Genomic DNA, 19,315 nt, shown 5'->3' on the forward strand with positions numbered 1-19,315 from the left:
CCTTAAATCATAAAATTTCTTCAAGCCTTTGTGGATCCCCTGTGACAAAAGCCCCAACCCCCTGTCCTTGGACCATAGGTTGGAATCACTATTCTAAAGCATTCTCACCTAAAAGAGTTTATGTGTCTCAGAGGAATACAAACCTTGGAATTTGAATGCAGAATTCAGTGTCCTGAAAACTTTACTATTCATTTTCTAAAGTATCCAATGAAGCAGTCTTTAGAGACAGGAATTTTGCATCGATATATATTCCAACTTTTTTTCCACGTCTATTAAGATGAGCATAAATTATACAAAACGAGAACTATTGTTGATTTACTGCATATTAAATAAAATAATACACAATTGTCTTTATTTTACATATGTTATAAAGTTCGAACATAACATTTTATTTTTCTCCAGAATAAAACACATAAAGCACTTTGGATCACACTGTTGTGGTATCTCTCCTTTATTTGGTGGGAGGAGGGAAGAATCGACAATGAAAGAAATGATGAATTCAAATGATCCCAGTAACTAGGATCTGAGTTTATTTTGCTAATAAAGAGATGTGATGTATGGGGGTGGGGGAAGCAGGATGTCATTTCTGTAAGTTTTGATCAGACTCTATATTTGACCACCATGTGCACTTTCACTAGCTCAGATCCATTTATTTATTGGATTTCATGTGCATAAAATATTGCAATAACCAAATTTGATTTTTCTTTTTGCTAGCCTTTTGGAAAAAAAGGTCCTTGAAATGGAAAGCAAACACGTATCCCAACTACAATCCATGAAAGAAGAGAAAGATAAGCTTCAGTCACTTGTTACTAGACAGAATTCCGTAATAGAAGAATTGGAGAAACAGTTAGTCAACGCTACTGCTAATAACTCATTCCTGCAAAAGCAGCAACATGACCTGAGGGAAACGGTGCAAAACCTGTTTGCTATGATTTCTACGCCACAATGTAAGTAAAAAAAGGAAGACGGGGTGATTATTATCCTGATGATGCGTGACCAGTCAAAACCGCGTTCCACAAAAGCGCGGTCGACGAAATCGCGTATGTGACGTCATCACAACGCGACGAAAAAGATCGAAAAATTGAAATAAAAATTAAATTACAGCAAGCCGATTCACATAAAGGTAAGGGTTAGGTTAAGGGTTAGGGTTAGGTTAAGGGTTAGGGTTAGGTTTAGAGCGTTAGTGTTACGTTTAGCGTTAGGTTAAGGGTTAGCGTTAGGTTTTTCGTTAGGTTAAGGGTTAGGTTTAGGGTTAGGTTTAGGGTTAGGTTTGGGGGGGTTAGGGTAAGGTTTTCGCTTTATTTTTACATTTTTCGATCTTTTTCGTCGCGCTGTGATGACGTCACATACGCGCTTTCATCGTCCGCGATTTTGTCGTCCGCGGTTTTGTGGTGGAACCCTGATGATGTAGAGAACACAGATGCCATTCTTGGAATGCTAGACAATTGAAGACATTTCAATATCCAAACTAGGTAACATCATCCGTGGGTAATGAAACATATGCAAGAAAACAACTAAGCTCAGATAGGATCAAGAACCCCTCGTTTCAATTCTAAGCTACAAATATTTTCCTTAATTGCTTTCGGTTAACATTTTCTGTTCCCTGCAATTTCCCTCAGCTTCAAAATCTTCCTTTCCCACAGTCACCCTCAGTTTCTTTCTTAATATAAAGCCTAATTATATCACATTTGTATTGATTTGGGAAAGTTTTATTCCCTACCTATTCCCTAGCCGCATGTTGGGAATAAAGGAAGGATTAAGAGTGGCCAAACCACCCTGAGTTTGGCACCAATGTTAAATCTTGGGAGTCCGCTTCTATGTGTGGGTGTTAAACCTCATACCATACTAATGTGGAAAAGAGTAAGCCAGTGGGTCACTCAGAGGGACAGAACAAGCTCTAACACTATGAGAATGTAACCACGGAGGGCTGAATTCTGCCAAATACAATTATCTCTGTTCTCCAATATCAGAATTAATTGTTTGAAGAGTCAAAACTGATTCTTTCTAGTGTGTTTCGCTATTTCAGCACCCTTTCGAAATAAAATATTTCCTCACCAAAAAGATATGCTGTTTTTTTTTTTGCCAAAATTACTTGACTAGGTAGTTAAGTCTAATAGATACAGATATTGAATGAGGATCCAGAATTCAGCAGGGGGGAATTATCAGAAGATGTATGGCCTCTTGTAACATCTGATCCATTACAGAAATCTTAACAAATGAAAACCACAATAGTCAGCCGGAACTAAGCGAGTTTATCAGTGGCAGGGCATCCTCAAAATATAATAAAGATATAGTAAAAAAGACAGAAAAGTGTGATCCAAGTTTGTCTGCTTTTTACATGGGATGAACACGTGACATGCATAATAAGCAGGTAGAACGTTGTTTGCATTGCCATGGCTACCATCTTGATTTTTTTTAAACTCCGTCCTGTGGATACCTTTGCTCAGTGGGCAAGGAATGGTGGGCAAATGATTTAGGGCAGGAGAGCAATGATATAGGGGAGCAGAATATAAGAAAACATTCTGAAGGAAGGTAGATCTGATTAAATGACAATCTGAACAAGAAAGTTCCACCGGTTACCACATTGTTGAGGATCTGGCTGGTCTTTATAAACATTCCACAATCAATTCATAAGATATTTGTTTTGTTTAAGGAAGTTGATTCTGTCCAATTAGGCTTACAGCTTAAAAATAGTTTGAGAACTTCTGAAACTGCTAATGTTTTTGCTGATGTTATCTCTTCAGTAGCGCACAAACAAGTAAACAAGCCATACTGGCTTTACCGCGATGTGGAAAAAATATCCTGAACATTTGCCAGTGTCAAGAGGGCTAAGTTCTAATTATCAGAGAAGTGTGGAAAAACAATTAAATGACTGGAAACAAACTTGTATTGAAAGGAAACTAGATTTATAGACCTTACTTAAACAGTAAACAGATTAAAAAGGCTGGAAAAATGGTAGAGATGGGGCAGGTGGAGAAAATAGTATATAGATTGCAACTGAATTTAAGAGATTTTTTTTTATAAAAGCTTTCTTAATGTGTTTTTGCGTTTTGCTTTTTAGCATCCAAGAATGCCTTGGTCCCTGCAAAAGAACAGATCAGTTTCAAAGACTGCTCAGAAGCTTTCAAAATGGGGTTTACAGCAAGTGGTATTTACACCTTACTTATATCGAACACAGGAGAAGAAAAAAAGGTATTACACTCTCTCGGCTATATTAATCAGAATGGGAAACTCTTTCAGTATCAGAAACATTTTTGTACAAGTTAGAAGTTGTATAAGTTAAAACACTTAATTGCTCAGTTTTCAAGGTTAGAAAAAGGAGAATCTTACTTTCAGGTAAACAGAACATATTGAAAGTATTATCTTAAATCCAGTTCTGATCAGAGATGCTATCTTTAGCATATAGTAGAATATGTCAACCATATGCATTTCAAAGTATAACTGGGTTTTTATATTAGCACTATACTCCTATATATATATTAAAAAAAAACTGTTTCAAAGTGAGGTCAATGTTAGGCCAACAATTAGGCAGGATGATTGATGGGACAATTTTTATTCCCAGACCTGCTACATGAAATAGAATGATTTCAGTGTTTAGACTGCCATCGCCCTCTTTATTTGCAGGAGTTTAATGGATTATCCCAGCCTTAGGAGTGTAATCCATCAAACACTATTACCACTTAGCCTTCATTAATTTTGATGCAACTTGCCTGGAGTCCCACGTACTACTCCCGGAAACCTGAAGCTCTGCAGAAACAGTCCTAGGGGGATTTCATTCTGCCCACCATAACGCCAGAATTACTGTCATTACCTTTTTAGGGAAAATATTGATAGCCTTTTTGTAAGACCGGGATTTACGGTGCTATTGATGTTGCTTTACATTTTATTTTGGGCAGAGAAACAAAATTGCCTTTTATTTGCCAGACTTCAAGCTGTTTATGTTTTGATCTTTTCCTGTTAATGCACACTCTGGCCTCTCGAGGGACTTATAAACACCGCAGCACAATGAACGTTGCTAATCTTGTTTTCTTCCCCCTGCAAGCTTTCATTAGGAAGCGCAATGCAAGGCTGACATGAGTGCTTTCTTGTTGAAGATATACTACTGTGATGTTGTTAACATCATCTTGCTTTCCCTAGTTCTTGCATTACAAAATAATGGCTAAATCCCTTGTCTTTTTTGTATGAAACTCACAAAGACGTATAAATGGTGCAACGTGAGTTTGTTCTTGAAATGGTTGGCCTGTATGCCTTTCACAAATACCTCAAGATGCAGAAACTTTTAGCTCTGTGGGGTGGAGGATTACTGTTGAAAGGTGTTCAAAATCCAATTGGACACCCACCCACCCACATTCTGTTAGAGAATGTAGAGAAGAGCCAAGGTGGCGCAGTGGTTAAAAGCAGCACTGCAGGCTACTGCTAGATCAGCAGGTCAGCGATTCAAATCTCACCGGCTCAGGGTTGACTCAGCCTTCCATCCTTCCGAGGTGGGTAAAATGAGGACCCAGATTGTTGGGGGCAATATGCTGACTCTCTGTAAACCGCTTAGAGAGGGCTGAAAGCCCTATGAAGCGGTAAATAAGTCTACTGCTATTGTTATAATGGACCACATTTGCAGTGCATTCAGAAAGTATTCAGACCCCCTTCACTTTTGTAAATTTTATTATGCTTACAGACTGATTCTAAAGTTGTTGAAACTCATTTTTTTTCCTCTCAGTCTACACTCAATACCCCATGATGAAATGAAAACAGAATTTTAGAAATGTCTGTAAATTTATTAAAAAGGAAAAAAAAATGAAATATCATATTGGCATAAATGTTCAGACCCTTCACCCAGTACTTTGTTGAAAAACCTTTCGACAGCAATTACAGCCTAGAGTCTTTTTGAGTATGATGACAGGCTTTGCACACCTGCAAAGTTTGGTATAGCTGTGAATGTTGTGTAAAAGGAGGAGACTCTCTTGCACTTTTCAACTGCTAATCAGGTCTTTTAATATTCAAACAATTCAACCCTAACCAAAAAGCCTTATTAAATGTAATTCCTTAAATATCTTGTTAGAATTAGCAATGTATTTCTCTTTTTTTGGTCACAAATTTTTATTAGCTTATCAAAATATAAAACACAAAAATTTAAAAAAACAAAAATAGGAAAACAAAGGAGGAAAAAGGGAGGAGGAAAAAGTATAGAGAAAAAGAAAAAGCATTGACTTCTGACTCTTTGGCATAGCAGAATAAGTAATAACATACAAACCACAAAGTTTTTTCTACTTTTACGTAATAATATATACTCACTATTTCTCTATCAACAAAGTTATCAGCAAAACCCGAATCAAAGTTTCGTTTTTTTCACCTCGAACACAAAGCCCAGAAGCGAGAAATGGATTTCTAAAGATAGCATGGTTTATATGCCATTATATTACTAATGGAAAGCTTAATTCTACAGATTACGCCTGGTAGACATTCCCCCAAAGGAAGAACAACAAGAGGTTTCAAAAACAAAAACAGAAATGTTTTTTCTATTATTTCAAAAACAGAAGTGTTTGGAGAATCAAAACTGGCAGCAAAATACAGGATCTGCTTGATGGAGAGCTAGACAGCATTCACATCACTTCAGGAACATGTTTTCATTATATGTGCTCATATAAACAGACATAACACTACAGGTCCTGACAAAGTTTCCTAGTACTGTTTAAACTGAACACAAAGGGAGAGCTGACTGCTTGTTTGCATGCAAGAACTGATGGAGTTCATTGCGATACTTATACTGTCAGTTCTGTTTCTCTGCACAAGGCATAACACTCAAGTATAACATGATTATGGAAATTGTATTTTTATATCACATGGGAAGTAAAAAAAAACGAGTAAGCAAATTTCCCCTCCCATAAATAGGCATAGTTTTGTTAATTTTTTTAACTTGGATAAAAATCAATTAAGTGAGTAACAATTTTCTATATCTATGTCTCCTGACAGACATATTGTGATATGGAGACGGCGGGAGGAGGCTGGACAATTATTCAGCGACGCTTAGATGGCAATGTAGATTTTGACCGAACGTGGGCAGAATATAAAACGGTAAGAAGCAATGTGATAAGCTTTTGATTATATATCTGAATATATATCTCCTTGGTGGTCTAAGTGACATAGTCTCACTCTGTTCAAGTTACAGTTTTAATTTTTCCCCCAGCATTTACATCCAAGAACTTTTTTTTTTTTTACTAAAGAAGCCAGAAAGTTAAGCCTTTTGCTTGTTAGGCCATGCAGATAAATATTGCATTCAAATATTCTAGACTGGGCATCTCAAAATTCTATCATTTATCCAGGGATAGGGTTTCTTGAATGCGGTCACAATGCAGCCTTTTACAGTATCTTCATTCATTTACAAATATGTGTATGTGTTTTAAAAATATGTAAATAAAGGGCTACACTACCAATGCACAACAGATAGTATTCCCCTTTCAGATTTGTAGAGGACCCATCCATGCTAACAAATTCATACACTGATATTTTCAGTATTTCTTTTCTCTCTTCCTCGGCTGTCTCCATTGAACTGCTTTTATTAAAAAAAAATGAATAAAGGCCTAATTTCCCCTCTTGCTTCTACCAACTTGGATAAACGTAGCTGAATTATATCTACCCATGCCCTGTGTTTTCCTTGTTACTGGACTTGAGTACTACCACCTGATTGTTAACAGCTACTAATAAATCTTTTGTCAAGACGTATTGTCTCAAGCAATGCCATCTGATGACATAGCTTAAAACTTTGCAGTAACAAAATCGGAGGAATCCCAAGAATCACTTCAACCGTCTCCTTCCTACTTACTATTTTATCTCACTAAAACTTGACTACTATTTTCTGCCTATGGAGGAAAATACATGAGGCAACTGTGCTGTAAAATGAAACATAGACTAGAATAAAAAATAATTTTTTTAAGGGAAAAAAATGAAACATTTCATCTGTTGTACATAGATTGTCTATTAACACAATCATGTTTAATTTACAGTCATTTAAAAATAAGTATAACCTTTTTAATATCAATTTTCTCGAGAGCGAAACAATTAATGGTTCCACTTGGTTCTCCCATCTCTAAATGTGTGTTTGAACAACTTCACTTTCCCAAATGGAGAAATTCAGAGGGTTTGACTCAATTCAGATGACTTATTATTTTTTTGAAGTGCTGACATCAGAATGAAACAAAACAATATATTTAAATATCTAATTTGGATTACAGGGATTTGGGAACCCCTCTGGAGAATACTGGCTAGGAAATGAATTGGTTGCTCAGCTAACCAACCAGAAGCAGTATGTTCTGAGAATACAGTTGAAAGACTGGGAAGGAAATGAGGCATATTCTTTATACGAGCATTTTTCCTTAGCAGGTGAAGAACTAAAATACAGGTAAGTTAACACAAACAAGTGCAGAGTTGCTCTTTTATGGTATTACTTAGTAATTACATTAATGCCATTTGCATGCTATACATGTGTTATGCATAGAATGAGGGTGATCTGTTTTGTGGAAAATGTGTAAACACACCTATCCTGTATACCAGTCCTCTACTCAAGAGCTTGGCATGATTATTTGTTTTAAGAAAAGTTGAAGGAGACAGTTGTCATTTTACCTGTCCTTGGTCACTGGTACAGAATTTTCCAAACAAAACCACCAGCAATCAATATTTTGAAAAGTCCTTTAAAAAACTTACCTTTGCATTTGTATCAACAAGGGATTTAGAGTATTATGATAATGTTAGTAAGTGTGCTACAAACTCCACTTATCACAAAATAATTATATCAGCAATTCTTGTATATTTTCATATTAAATTAACTCTTATATATTTTGTATATTTTCATATTAAATTAACTCTTCCAGGAAGAGATGACTGAAAACAGGAATATAGCTACCAGATATCACTAAATGAGCTTTATGACTAAGAAGCAAAATTAAAAATCAGTTTTACTGCAACCTAACTATTTCCTCGTCTGGAAATAGCTGAGTTGTATAACAGAGCTTATGTTCATGAAGGCAATCTTTGCAAAATAGCTTATTATTCCAAACCTTTATAACAGTGTTTCTCAACCTTGGCAACTTGAAGATGTCCGGACTTCAACTTCCAGAATTCCCCAGCCAGCATTTGCTGGCTGGGGAATTCTGGGAGTTGAAGTCCGGACATCTTCAAGTTGCCAAGGTTGAGAAACACTGCTTTATAATATTAACAATAATTTCTACACATACACATGCAAATACACTTCCTTCTAAAAGGTAACCAAATCTCCCTGCTCCTCATCCACCACCTTAACCTCTTCACTCTACTTGTACAAACTTCCCCATTTTCATATGTAAAGTCTTCCCCATTCTCCCATGTATCGTAAACCTTAGTGGTCCTAACTGAAAGTTGCTTTGTGGCAAAGTGGATGGCAAATGAATTTAATAAAAAATAAATAAATAACCAAAGAAATATAGGTCACTGATTTGATCCACTCTTCTCTGCTCTCCCTTTTGTATGAATTCCAAAATGATAAAGGATTGATACGATATGTATAAGAGGAACAAAGTAAAATCAATTATAAAAGTCTTTATCAGTAATTTCTCATGTATAGATTTCAAAGTGTTTTCCTGTACAGTATATATATCACCTTTTAAATACAGACTTCCATAAACAACTGATTTAAGATTTATTACCTCTAGTTATTATTGTTGCTATTTTAAAGCTAGTTCAACAAATATATTAATCTTTTTTTTTTTCCACAATAACATATGCTGTTGACAAAAAGTCCCTGGCATACTCTCCGAAAGGCAAACCGTAGATTGTTAACCAGAGAAGGGAACAGGATACTTCTTGGAAAATATTTCCTCTCTACAGAAAAGCCAGCGCAGCCACTTTAAGCTTGCTAATAATTTGTTTCCCATTTCGCTTGTCTACACAGAATCAACCTTAAAGGGCTTACGGGTACAGCCGGCAAAATAAGCAGCATCAGTCAACCAGGAAATGGGTTTAGCACAAAGGATGTAGACAACGACAAATGCATCTGCAAATGTTCACAAATGTTAACAGGAGGTAAGAGCGGCGTTTTCTCTTCTCTTCCTATTCTCACACTTTTCTATTTCTGTTGGCACTTTGTTTATCCATAAAGTAAAAAGCAGATACATTTGGCCGTGCCAGCTGTTATAATAAAATGGAAAGATCAGAATGACTTGTGTAAGTAAACTAAGGCAAATCTATCAGGATACTATATTAGCAAGTTGCAGTATAGGGCATGGTTAGTACTTGGATGGGAAACTACCAGCACTTCAGTCTAGATTGGGAAGCTGAAAGACTTCCCAGATGCAGTGACAAAAATCTTCTGTACTAGGCATAGAAAACTACACAGACATGGCTGTGAAGATATCAGGAGTCGCGCTCCACCAGAAGGAGACTTTATGTTTAGACCAGCTCAAAACATTATAATTGAAAAAGTCATTTTTCAATATCTACTCTGGAGCAGTAGAGAAAATCTGAAAGGATAAAGGAAGAGGCAAGCATAGTCTCATCAGTGCTCACTCTTTTGCACCAATGCAAGACTAAATCACAGCACGATACCACGAGAATGTCATCTAAGATATTGAGAAATGACTCAGGAAATTGGTGAGAATTTAATGAGATCTCAGAATTAGCACACTGGTCCTGGCTCCCTGCGTTACCTTCCACATGACTGTCTTTAATGAGATCCATGAAACCCCACAAAGGTTTCACATCAACATCAGCAACTGAATGAAATGCAATGAAAAATTAAACTGATTTGCTTGGAAAAAGTGAGGGCAACAATATAATCTGGGAAAAGTACAGATGTTTTATGATCCTCTCTACTCATATTTACTCCACAGTATTTCTATTAAAGAGTTAGAGCCTAATGTATTTAACTGATGGGTAACTACTGCGTTTCCCCAAAAATAAGACAGGGTCTTATTTTCTTTTGGCCCCTGAAATAAGCGCTTGGCCTTATTTTAGGGGAGGTCTTATTATTTTTGAGGTGCAGGAGACAGCGAGCATAGTCACCTCATGGCTGCTGCTGCGTTGCAATATTTTCGGAGAGGGCTTATTTTAGGGGGAGGACTTATTTGAGCGCATGTGCTGAAAAACCCGATTGGGCCTATTATCCAGGGAGGTCTTATTTTCAGGGAAACAGAGTAGTACTTCTAAGATTCATACCAGCATTTCTCTGAATAATTGTTCAGTTAAATCTTTTGGAACAGGTTCTGCTGGAATTGAGGGAAGCCCCCTTATTTTAGTTTACAAGGATACTGAAGAGCGATCTATGCATTCAAATTTGTAGTTTGGGTGTTTTGTTTTTTTTCTTTTAACAAATTACACACATGATTTTTAATGTTTGTATATTTGTGCTGTGAGTGTACAGAATAATTTGGAAGTGGGTAGCATATGAATTGTTCAAAACTAAAATAAAGAAGAAATAGGTGGCTGTATTTTCCATAGCAATTTGGGTGATTGGGGATGGTGGGCTAAACAGGCATTTGATCTAATCAAGAAGATTGCATTTTATATTTTTTTACAAGGAACTAAGCCAAGGGTTCACAGTCGTAACAACTTTAAGATGCATGGACTTCAACATGTAGAATTCCCATGCTGGCTGGTGAAATTTGGGAGTTGAAGTCCACACATCTTAAGATTGCCAAGATTGGGAACCTCTGAACTAAGCTATATTTATAAAACTGGAGAGGGTGCTATTATGGATAGCAATAATAAACAGACTATAATTCTAATATGACAGAGCATTTTTTTCTTTTGATAATTGTTAATGCGGATTTTTTTGTGTTAGGTTAGTACTATTACATGAAAATCAACTCTACAGTTTGGTATAGTCATTAAAATACTAGACTAGAAGCTGGGAGAATCAATGAGTTCTAGTACTGCCTTAGGCACAAAGCCAGCTGAGTGATTTTTGACCAGTCTTTTTTTCTTCTTTTCTTTGCCTTTTGGATTTTTAAAAACATTTTATTATACTGTAAGCATCTTAAAAAAGTTAAATTAATATATATCTTCATAAAAGAAAGAAACTACCGCTAGTGATAATTTATTTATCTTGATGATTTTCATAGAATTCTTTCTGAGATTTAGACAACAGATGGTATCACTGCAGATTTAATTTGAACTCATACTGTATTTTTTGAAGTATAAGACGCACCTTTTTTCCTCAAAAAAGAGGCTGAAAATCTGGGTGGGTCTTATACATCGAATACAGCATTTTTTGCCTCCCGAAGCCACACTCCTTCACCAAAATGGCCGTGCATAGCCTTAGGAAGGCTTTCAGAGAGGTCCTGGGGAGGGCAGAAATGAGCATAAAATGGGCCGTTTTTTGCCCCCTCAGCCCCCAGCAGCACTTTATAAGCCTTCATCAGGCTATGCATGAAATTTTTTTGACAAAAAAACAAGCCATTTTTTTGAAAAAAATGGACCGTTTTTTGCTCGTTTTTGCCCCCCTCCCAGGAGCACTCTGCAAGCCCCCACAAGGCTATTCATGCCTTTTATCTGAAAAAAATATTGGGCCTGTTTTCATGAAAAACCACAATTTTTTGGAGGTTTGTAGAGTGCAAAAATCCCCCCCCCCGATGGGAATTACATTGATCAAGTGCTGTGCCAGCAGAAACGAAGTCTTAAGGTTTGTCAGCAATTTCTCCAGCACATGGATAAATACACCTGGAAACATCTACCTACCTGCCTACCTATTCTCTCTCCCTACCTATCTATGGTATTTCTCGCTTTCTATTTCTCTCTATATATCCCTCTCCCTCCCTCCCCATACTCTCTCCCTCCCTACTGTATTTCTCTCTCTATATATTCCTCTACCTACCTACCTACCTACTCTCTCTCTCCCTACTTATCTACTGTATTTCTCTCTCTCTCTCTATTTCTCTCTCTCTATCCCTCTACCTACCTACCTACACACTCTCTCTCCCTACCTACTGTATTTCTCTATCTATATATATCCCTCTATCTACCTACTCTCTCTCCCTACCTATCTATGGTATTTCTCGCTTTCTATTTCTCTCTCTATCCCTCTCCCTCCCTCCCCACACTCTCTCCTTCCCTCCCTACTGTATTTCTCTCTATATATATCCCTCTACCTACCTATCTACTCTTTCTCTCCCTACCTATCTACTGTATTTCTCTCTCTCTCTCTATCCCTCTACCTACCTACACACTCTCTCTCCCTGCCTACTGTATTTCTCTATCTATCTATCTATCTATCTATCTATCTATCTATCTATCTATCTATCTATCTATCTATCTATCTATCTATCTCTATTTTTCTCTCTCTCTATTCCTTTATCTACCTACCTACCTACCTCCTCTATCTACCTACTGTATTTCTCTTTCTTTCTCTCCCTCTCTATCCCTCTATCTACCTACCTACTTTTTTTAAAAAAAACAATTGCCTCTTCAAAACCTTGGTGCGTCTTATACTCCGATGCGTCTTAAAGTCCAAAAATACAGTATATTATTTTTCATAATATTTTTATTAAAGTTTACAAAGAAAAAAAAACAATACAAACTAAGAAAAATATAAAAAGCAAAAATAAATAAAAAGTGTGTAGAAAAAAAATAAAGAAAAAAATCATACAAAAACAATTTCCCTTTTCATCAAAGCAAGTACCATCAATTTCTGTGAGTTATTGCTTTCCCTGATAATTCTACACAATATCTTTTTCCCCATATCTCATCTCTTATCTCAAAATACATTATAAAGCCTTGTTAGTCAACCCAAATCAGTAAAAGTCCATTAAGAGTTACCAGGAATACAACACATATATTTTAATCTTAACCAAATAAAGTAGTTTTATGTTCCTTTATTTTATAAGTTATCAATGAACTAAAAAGTCTCTTCTTCCCATATCTTACCTTATATATAAAGAAATCTTTAAAGCTTTATCATTCAGTTATAGTAAAGAAAAGTCCACCAACAACTATCAGAAGCAACATGTTTTTAACCTTAATCAAATAAATCAATTTTGTATTCATTCCATCTCCTTTAAAGACTCTTGATATTTAGTCCCTTTAGTATCCTAAAAGTCAACTTTGTACCATTTTGCCTGATAGAAACTCCTCTATAGGTTTAATATATATCTTTTGTAAATCCAAAATAAGAAAGTTTTCCATGCCATTCTGATTAATAATGTTCTGTCCCCTTTCATTATTAACATATCATTTGTATAATTTCATTTGTAAATCCAGTGTAACATTTTTTGTGTCATTCTTGCAGTCTGTCATTTTAAGATCCACTTTCAGAACATTTGAATTAGTCCTAGTTTGTTTTATCCAGTAAAATCTGTTCCTCTTCTATATTATTTCTGAATCCATTTTTATAACGGCACACAATTTTAAGAGTAATTTGTGATTGCATTGTTCCCAAATATCCTTGAATTCTTTTAAGATCAGATATTTTTTGCTTCATTCTAAATTAATGTGTCCCTTTTCCTTTAATTATAGTTTTAGTTCTTTCTGGCTCCCTCTAGTGTCCAACCTTCAAAATCCCTCTTACCATTTTTTTAAAATTTATTATTTATTAGATTTTTATCTTACCTTCATTACTTTATAAGTAATTTAAGGCAGTGAATACACAGAACATAACACCCCTCCCTTCTTCTCTTTTCCTCATAACAATAACCCTGTGAAATGAGCTGGGCTGAGAGAGAGTGACTGGCCCAAAGTTACCCAGTTGGATAACTTTTCAAGACTAAAGTGGGACAAGAACTCAATCTCTCAGTTTCTAGCCTGGTAGACCAATCTGTCTCTAAGCAACAATTTCTAATGGGATGCTTTCTTACAATTAGTTTCAAAATATTTCCCCTTCATTCATTTAGAACTTTCTGAAATCAATGTTTTAATCACCCTTTTGCTGTTTATTCAAAAATAAGATATTTTTTTTAAAAATCCACGCATGAAACTCTTGTCAACAAGTTTAGGAGAAGGCTCACCTGGTGTAATGAAACTTGCCTTTCTGAGGATTCTTCGTATCAAAACAATGCATTAACAAGCAATTCTGAAAAATGATTAGGAAAGAAGATATGCAAACCCACTGTCCTTTTGAAGGCTCTGTGCTTTGGACAGATATGACTTTCTTTCAGCTCCCAAAGCTCTAAAACTGATCAAAGATTTGCTGTCTTACAATTTCCTCATGAAGAGCCATTGTATGGATCACGTGTAGGCAATCCTAGTCCTCTCCTTGCTCCAGAGGGGAATTTCAAATAGCAATCCATCCACTGGCTCTTCGCTGTACTGCAGTTATTGGTTTCAGTCCCGCAGAGAGTTTTTAAGTGTGCCATTGCTTCCCTGGAAGTCCCCGGGAAATATTATAGACATATTATGATTTAAAGCAGGGTTGTCAAACTCAAGCCCCGCCTGGCTCATGGAGTGCTTAGATCTGGCTCACGGGGCCTCCGCCAGCAAAAATGGGAGCTCGTGAGGGCCACATGAAGGTCCTCCTAAGCTCTGTTTTCGCTGGCAGAGGGTTGCAGGAGGCCGTTGAAGCCGAACATGGAGCTCGGGAGCCCGCTTTCTCTGGCAAACCACCACAGGCGTCCCTGACATAAATGACATCAAACTGGCCATGCTCACCCTGGCCATCCCACTCTCCCCGCCCCCCCCCCCCGAGGTCACACACAACCCTGATGCAGCCCTCAATGAAATTGCGTTTTACACCCGTTTTAAAGAATGTTCAATTTTGGAGGCCTATAAATATTCACTCTGCTTAATCAGCTGAGTGCTTACCGTCGATCACCATACAATGTAGCTCATTTGAGGCATAAGAGATAAGCAAGGATCAAGGTGGCTTCTATAATACCAAACACTGGTTTTACGTTGCCTCTTTCACGAGGCTTTTTATGTTAGCCCTTTAAAATGGTTACTGTCGGAAGGGTGCTCTGAATTAGCAATTGGAAGTTGAAGATGAGATGGAAATATGGAAAAGATGTCAACTATGTGTGAATATTCTAATTAATTGTTTTAGAAATGAAATTGTATGTCTAGTTTACAAAATATAAATATGTGGATCTGTTTCTCTTTCCCATTTCCTTTTATTTTTATACCACAGGATGGTGGTTTGACGCATGCGGGCCCTCCAATCTAAATGGCCTATACTACCCACTGCGACAGAACACAAACAAATTTAAAGGGATTAAATGGTACTACTGGAAAGGAGCAGGCTATTCTCTAAAGGCCACAACTATGATGATCCGCCCAACAGATTTCTAAAAAAAATCTACACTTTGATGTTGGAAAATTATGTTGACATAATTTTAATATACTCTGACAATATGGATAAACTACGAGCAATTTTTCTGCCTGAACAACTTGCATATGCATCCTATAGGAATCAATGCTTCTACTCCTGATTTCAGCATTTTTTGAATTTCATCACAGTTCAGTCATGTAAGAAGAAATAAAGCAATAAAGATTTTGAAATAAGAACGTTAGAAGGATTCTGCAGGACCTCAAGAACTTTGTTTCCATGAACATTTATGAAGTGGGTGCATAACTGGAACTGTGAAATATACTGTATCTAGATTATCTAGAATTTCTCCAGTCTTAAACATTACTTTATATCTTACAATTGAATTATCAATTGCTATTTTAAAAAGAGCACTGCTTTGTAAACTATATTGTATCTTATTATTCATGCTGTTCCTTGTAATTATGTAAATATTTTGTAATTAATATCTATATCCAGATCATTGCCTTTAGTAGTCAGATATTCAAGGATATTTGGTAGCACATAGTATATTTAATAAGACTGTATAAAAATATTTCTATATTTTACTGTCTTTTCTTTAAAATCCAATACTGAGTATATAACAGACCACTATTTTTATACCTGGCATATCAGATATTTTGTATAGGTATTCTATACAATTGCAATTTATAAAACTCTACATGTGAACTCAGTATAATGTATAAGAATATTGGACTGTTGTTCTTTCTTCTTGTTCTCTGTTAAAATAATACTTCTTAATTATAATTTCTGAGTATTTTGGACAGTTTAAAAGATCTGCTTCTATTTACTCTAACTTAAAGGGAAACCGATAATTAAAAGTTTGAATAACTCTTGAGGAACATTGATTTGGGATTAGTTGATATACCATTCCCTGTGAACTTTCTCCATTGCTTATATGACAATCAAATCATTTTCATATTCTATGATAAATTAAAAAGCAAAATGTTACTTACAGGAGCTGCAGGGAAATCCACTGACAATTCAAATGGCTCTTCAGAAATCCAATAGCCATATTCCAGAGACCACAAAACCTAGGAAGTGATGGAACCATTGAGAATTAATAGTTCTATTTGAATTGTGTAAAGTAGCCAGTAGTAGGAAGATCATTAACAGTTGAATAGTTAGCATATTCAAGCTCTGTTTCATACAGCCCAGATAACTATGATTTAGCTGTACACTGTATACAGCCTATTTTGCTTTATTGAAACCTTGTCAGAAGTTTAGCCCATAATAGAAACAGGCTTCTAAGTTTGTGGACAAAGCTCGGCCTTAAAACAGATGTTTAAGGACATAATCAATAGTGTAGGGAATTTGAATATATTTATATGCTTGGTTCAGTCAACAGACCTTAATCACACTTAATCACAAAGCTTTTTGGAAGCAAATTTGCTGCATAAAGAAACAAGGAAATGTCTTTTCAAGGAAGTGCAGCCCCAATGATGTTTGAACCATCTGAAGTTGTTAATTTTCTTCTTCTTTGTTAAAATTTCCTGCAGCAGCAAATCTATTCGTCTCGGAGCAGAATTCAATCAATAAAACAGCAGCTTTTAGAAAATATAGGATCAGATCATGAACTTGGCCTGAGGGTTGTGAAACAGAACATCAAGTTTATTTGACAGTTTTGACTAGATGAACAGGAAATATTTGAGGGAACTGAAAATCTTAACTTGCTAGTTGGTAAATCAACCTGCATTAAACTACTGTTCCCGTGCCATCAGAGAAATTGATTAAAACCACATGTATCCAACGGCAAGACTATGAATACAAATGTTTTTTTCTTATATAGCCCACTCTATCTGCCCCAAAGTATTCCTCATGAGTGAATTAGAGGACTTTCCAAGTCTTTAATCATAATGGATACATCTAGGGAGGAGATCTGATAGAAACCAGAAATTTCTCAGTGCATAGGTTGAAGTGCCGCCCACTTTTCTCACAATTTCTTTAGACAGTTGCTAACATTTATAACTGCTTGGCCTAAGATTAATTTGTTCCGGAAATTGCTAATTTGCTACAAAATAGTTCCTTCACAGAGCAGTTGAAATACACGATATATATCTCAATAGTCTCTTGGGGATAGGGCGGCATACAAATTGAATAAATCCAATCCAATCAAGAACAGTATTTCTTGTATGAATCTCTTTTAATAAGTTCCAGATTCTCCACTCCCAAATACATTCCTCAGTGCTAAACTGTACATATGCAAAGTAAGAGAAACAATTAATGCTGTTCATCATTTGATCAGTGGTCAACAGCTGGTTCAAAACAGTGATTTAATGTGCCCAGTCCCGGAAGGAACATTACAAAGAAACTATAACAAAAGATCAAAAGAAATGCAGTTTAAAACCAGTCAATGACTGTTTCCACAGGAACAAAATGACATCCTCTGTGGTTATCTACTTAAATGTGCCATTTCCTCTACTAGCCCCTCTTTAAAAAATATAGTTTAAAGGGTGAGTGTCCTCTTTCATATTTTTCACCTGTAAAAATATTTAATACTCTTATTATCAGAAGCAAAATATTGTCAAACACTTGCTGAATCTCCTTATATTTCCCATCAATTCATACTAGAATGAATGGCCCAGAAACATTAAATATTGGATAAGAAACTGAAATATTCTGCATATAATCTTGGTGTGGTTTTATATATATATGTATTGTGTCACAACTCTTGGTATGCCCAAATATGGGAGGAAGCCTACTGCTTCCTTTCTCTGTCTATCGGCTCATCACAAGAGACCATCACGACAGAAAGCCATTATTTTTACTGTTGCCTTTGTTACATTTGTGTTGTATTTGTGCTGATAAATAAATAAATAAAGAGAGACTAGTATAGATCTATTTCAAGCTATTTAGCTCTCATCAGCTAGCCATACCCTTACTGGAATTCGAACCTGGGCTGTATTACATATTAGGCAGCTGTATTAGCCACTAGGCCAATATGTAATACAGCCCAGGTTTGAATTCCAGTAAGGGTATGGGTAGCTGATGAGAGCTAAATAGCTTGAAATAGATCTATACTAGTCTCCCTTTATTTATTTATCAGCACAAATGCAACACACACACAGACATAGTTATATACATATTCCTTAACTGCAGTATATCAGATGACAAAGTGTTTATAACATCTTAATAGAATTCTAAGAGATAACTTAAAAAACCTCTCTTAAATTCTTTCCTCCATCATATTTTGGGACCAGCTGCCAGGAAAAAAACAAGGCAATATGCTTTTCCTCTCAACTTGGCTCTAATAGAAAATATATAACTTATTGGAATAGATACATTTTCCCCCTGGGTTTTATCACAAAATCTCTGGGACCTCTCTCCATTCCACTTGAAATTAAGTTTCTCCCTTACATCCCTAATGGTTCCACCACAAAACCGCGGACGACAAAATCGCGGTCGACGAAAGCGCGTATGTGACGTCATCACAGCGCGACGAAAAAGATCGAAATATGTAAAAATAAAGCGAAAACCTTACCCTAACCCCCCCAAACCTAACCCTAAACCTAACCCTTAACCTAACCCTTAACCTAACGAAAAACCTAACGCTAACCCTTAACCTAACGCTAAACGTAACGCTAACGCTCTAAACCTAACCCTAACCCTTACCCTTAACCTAACGCTTACCTTTATGTGAATCGGCTTGCTGTAATTTAATTTTTATTTCAATTTTTCGATCTTTTTCGTCGCGCTGTGATGACGTCACATAAGCGATTTCGTCGACCGCGCTTTTGTGGAACGCGGTTTTGACGGGTCACGATCCCTAATATCTTATAGCATGACTTCTCCAATACTACACATTTTTATTTCAAATGTTGTCAGCTCTATATCTTGTGATTGGATCATGTCCCTTTAGAACAGTGTTTCTCAACCTTGGAGACTTGACGTCCTGTGGACTTCAACTCCCAGAATTCCCCAGCCAGCACAGCTGGCTGGGGAATTCTGGGAGTTGAAGTCCACAGGACGTCAAGTCTCCAAGGTTGAGAAACACTGCTTTAGAAATTCCAAGTCAGTATGGATATTAGTAATAAGAAACTTGTTAGTGAGAAAAATACTCAG

At 36.3% G+C, this 19,315-nt stretch overlaps 2 protein-coding genes across 3 annotated transcripts in view; one reads left to right on the plus strand and one right to left on the minus strand.

The window, feature by feature from the left end:
- Window positions 1-16,045, plus strand: part of ANGPT2 (angiopoietin 2) — a 51,951-nt gene extending 35,906 nt beyond the window's left edge. The window contains exons 4-9 of the mRNA XM_087718981.1: window positions 715-947; window positions 3,062-3,192; window positions 5,968-6,069; window positions 7,227-7,393; window positions 8,918-9,048; window positions 15,077-16,045. Of these exons, the coding sequence (XP_087575107.1) occupies window positions 715-947; window positions 3,062-3,192; window positions 5,968-6,069; window positions 7,227-7,393; window positions 8,918-9,048; window positions 15,077-15,237 (925 nt within the window). The 3' untranslated portion in view covers window positions 15,238-16,045. The remainder of the gene's footprint in view (window positions 1-714; window positions 948-3,061; window positions 3,193-5,967; window positions 6,070-7,226; window positions 7,394-8,917; window positions 9,049-15,076) is intronic.
- Window positions 1-19,315, minus strand: part of MCPH1 (microcephalin 1) — a 123,567-nt gene that overhangs the window by 78,342 nt on the left and 25,910 nt on the right. For both annotated transcript variants that reach the window (XM_087718980.1, XM_087718979.1), the window contains one exon: window positions 16,210-16,287. In XM_087718980.1, coding sequence (XP_087575106.1) covers window positions 16,210-16,287 — 78 coding nt within the window. The remainder of the gene's footprint in view (window positions 1-16,209; window positions 16,288-19,315) is intronic.

The sequence above is a fragment of the Thamnophis sirtalis genome, unplaced genomic scaffold (genome assembly GCF_051295495.1).
Source record: "Thamnophis sirtalis isolate CommonGarterSnake01/CBP01778 unplaced genomic scaffold, rThaSir2_p1.2 scaffold_6, whole genome shotgun sequence".
Taxonomy (NCBI): domain Eukaryota; kingdom Metazoa; phylum Chordata; class Lepidosauria; order Squamata; family Natricidae; genus Thamnophis; species Thamnophis sirtalis.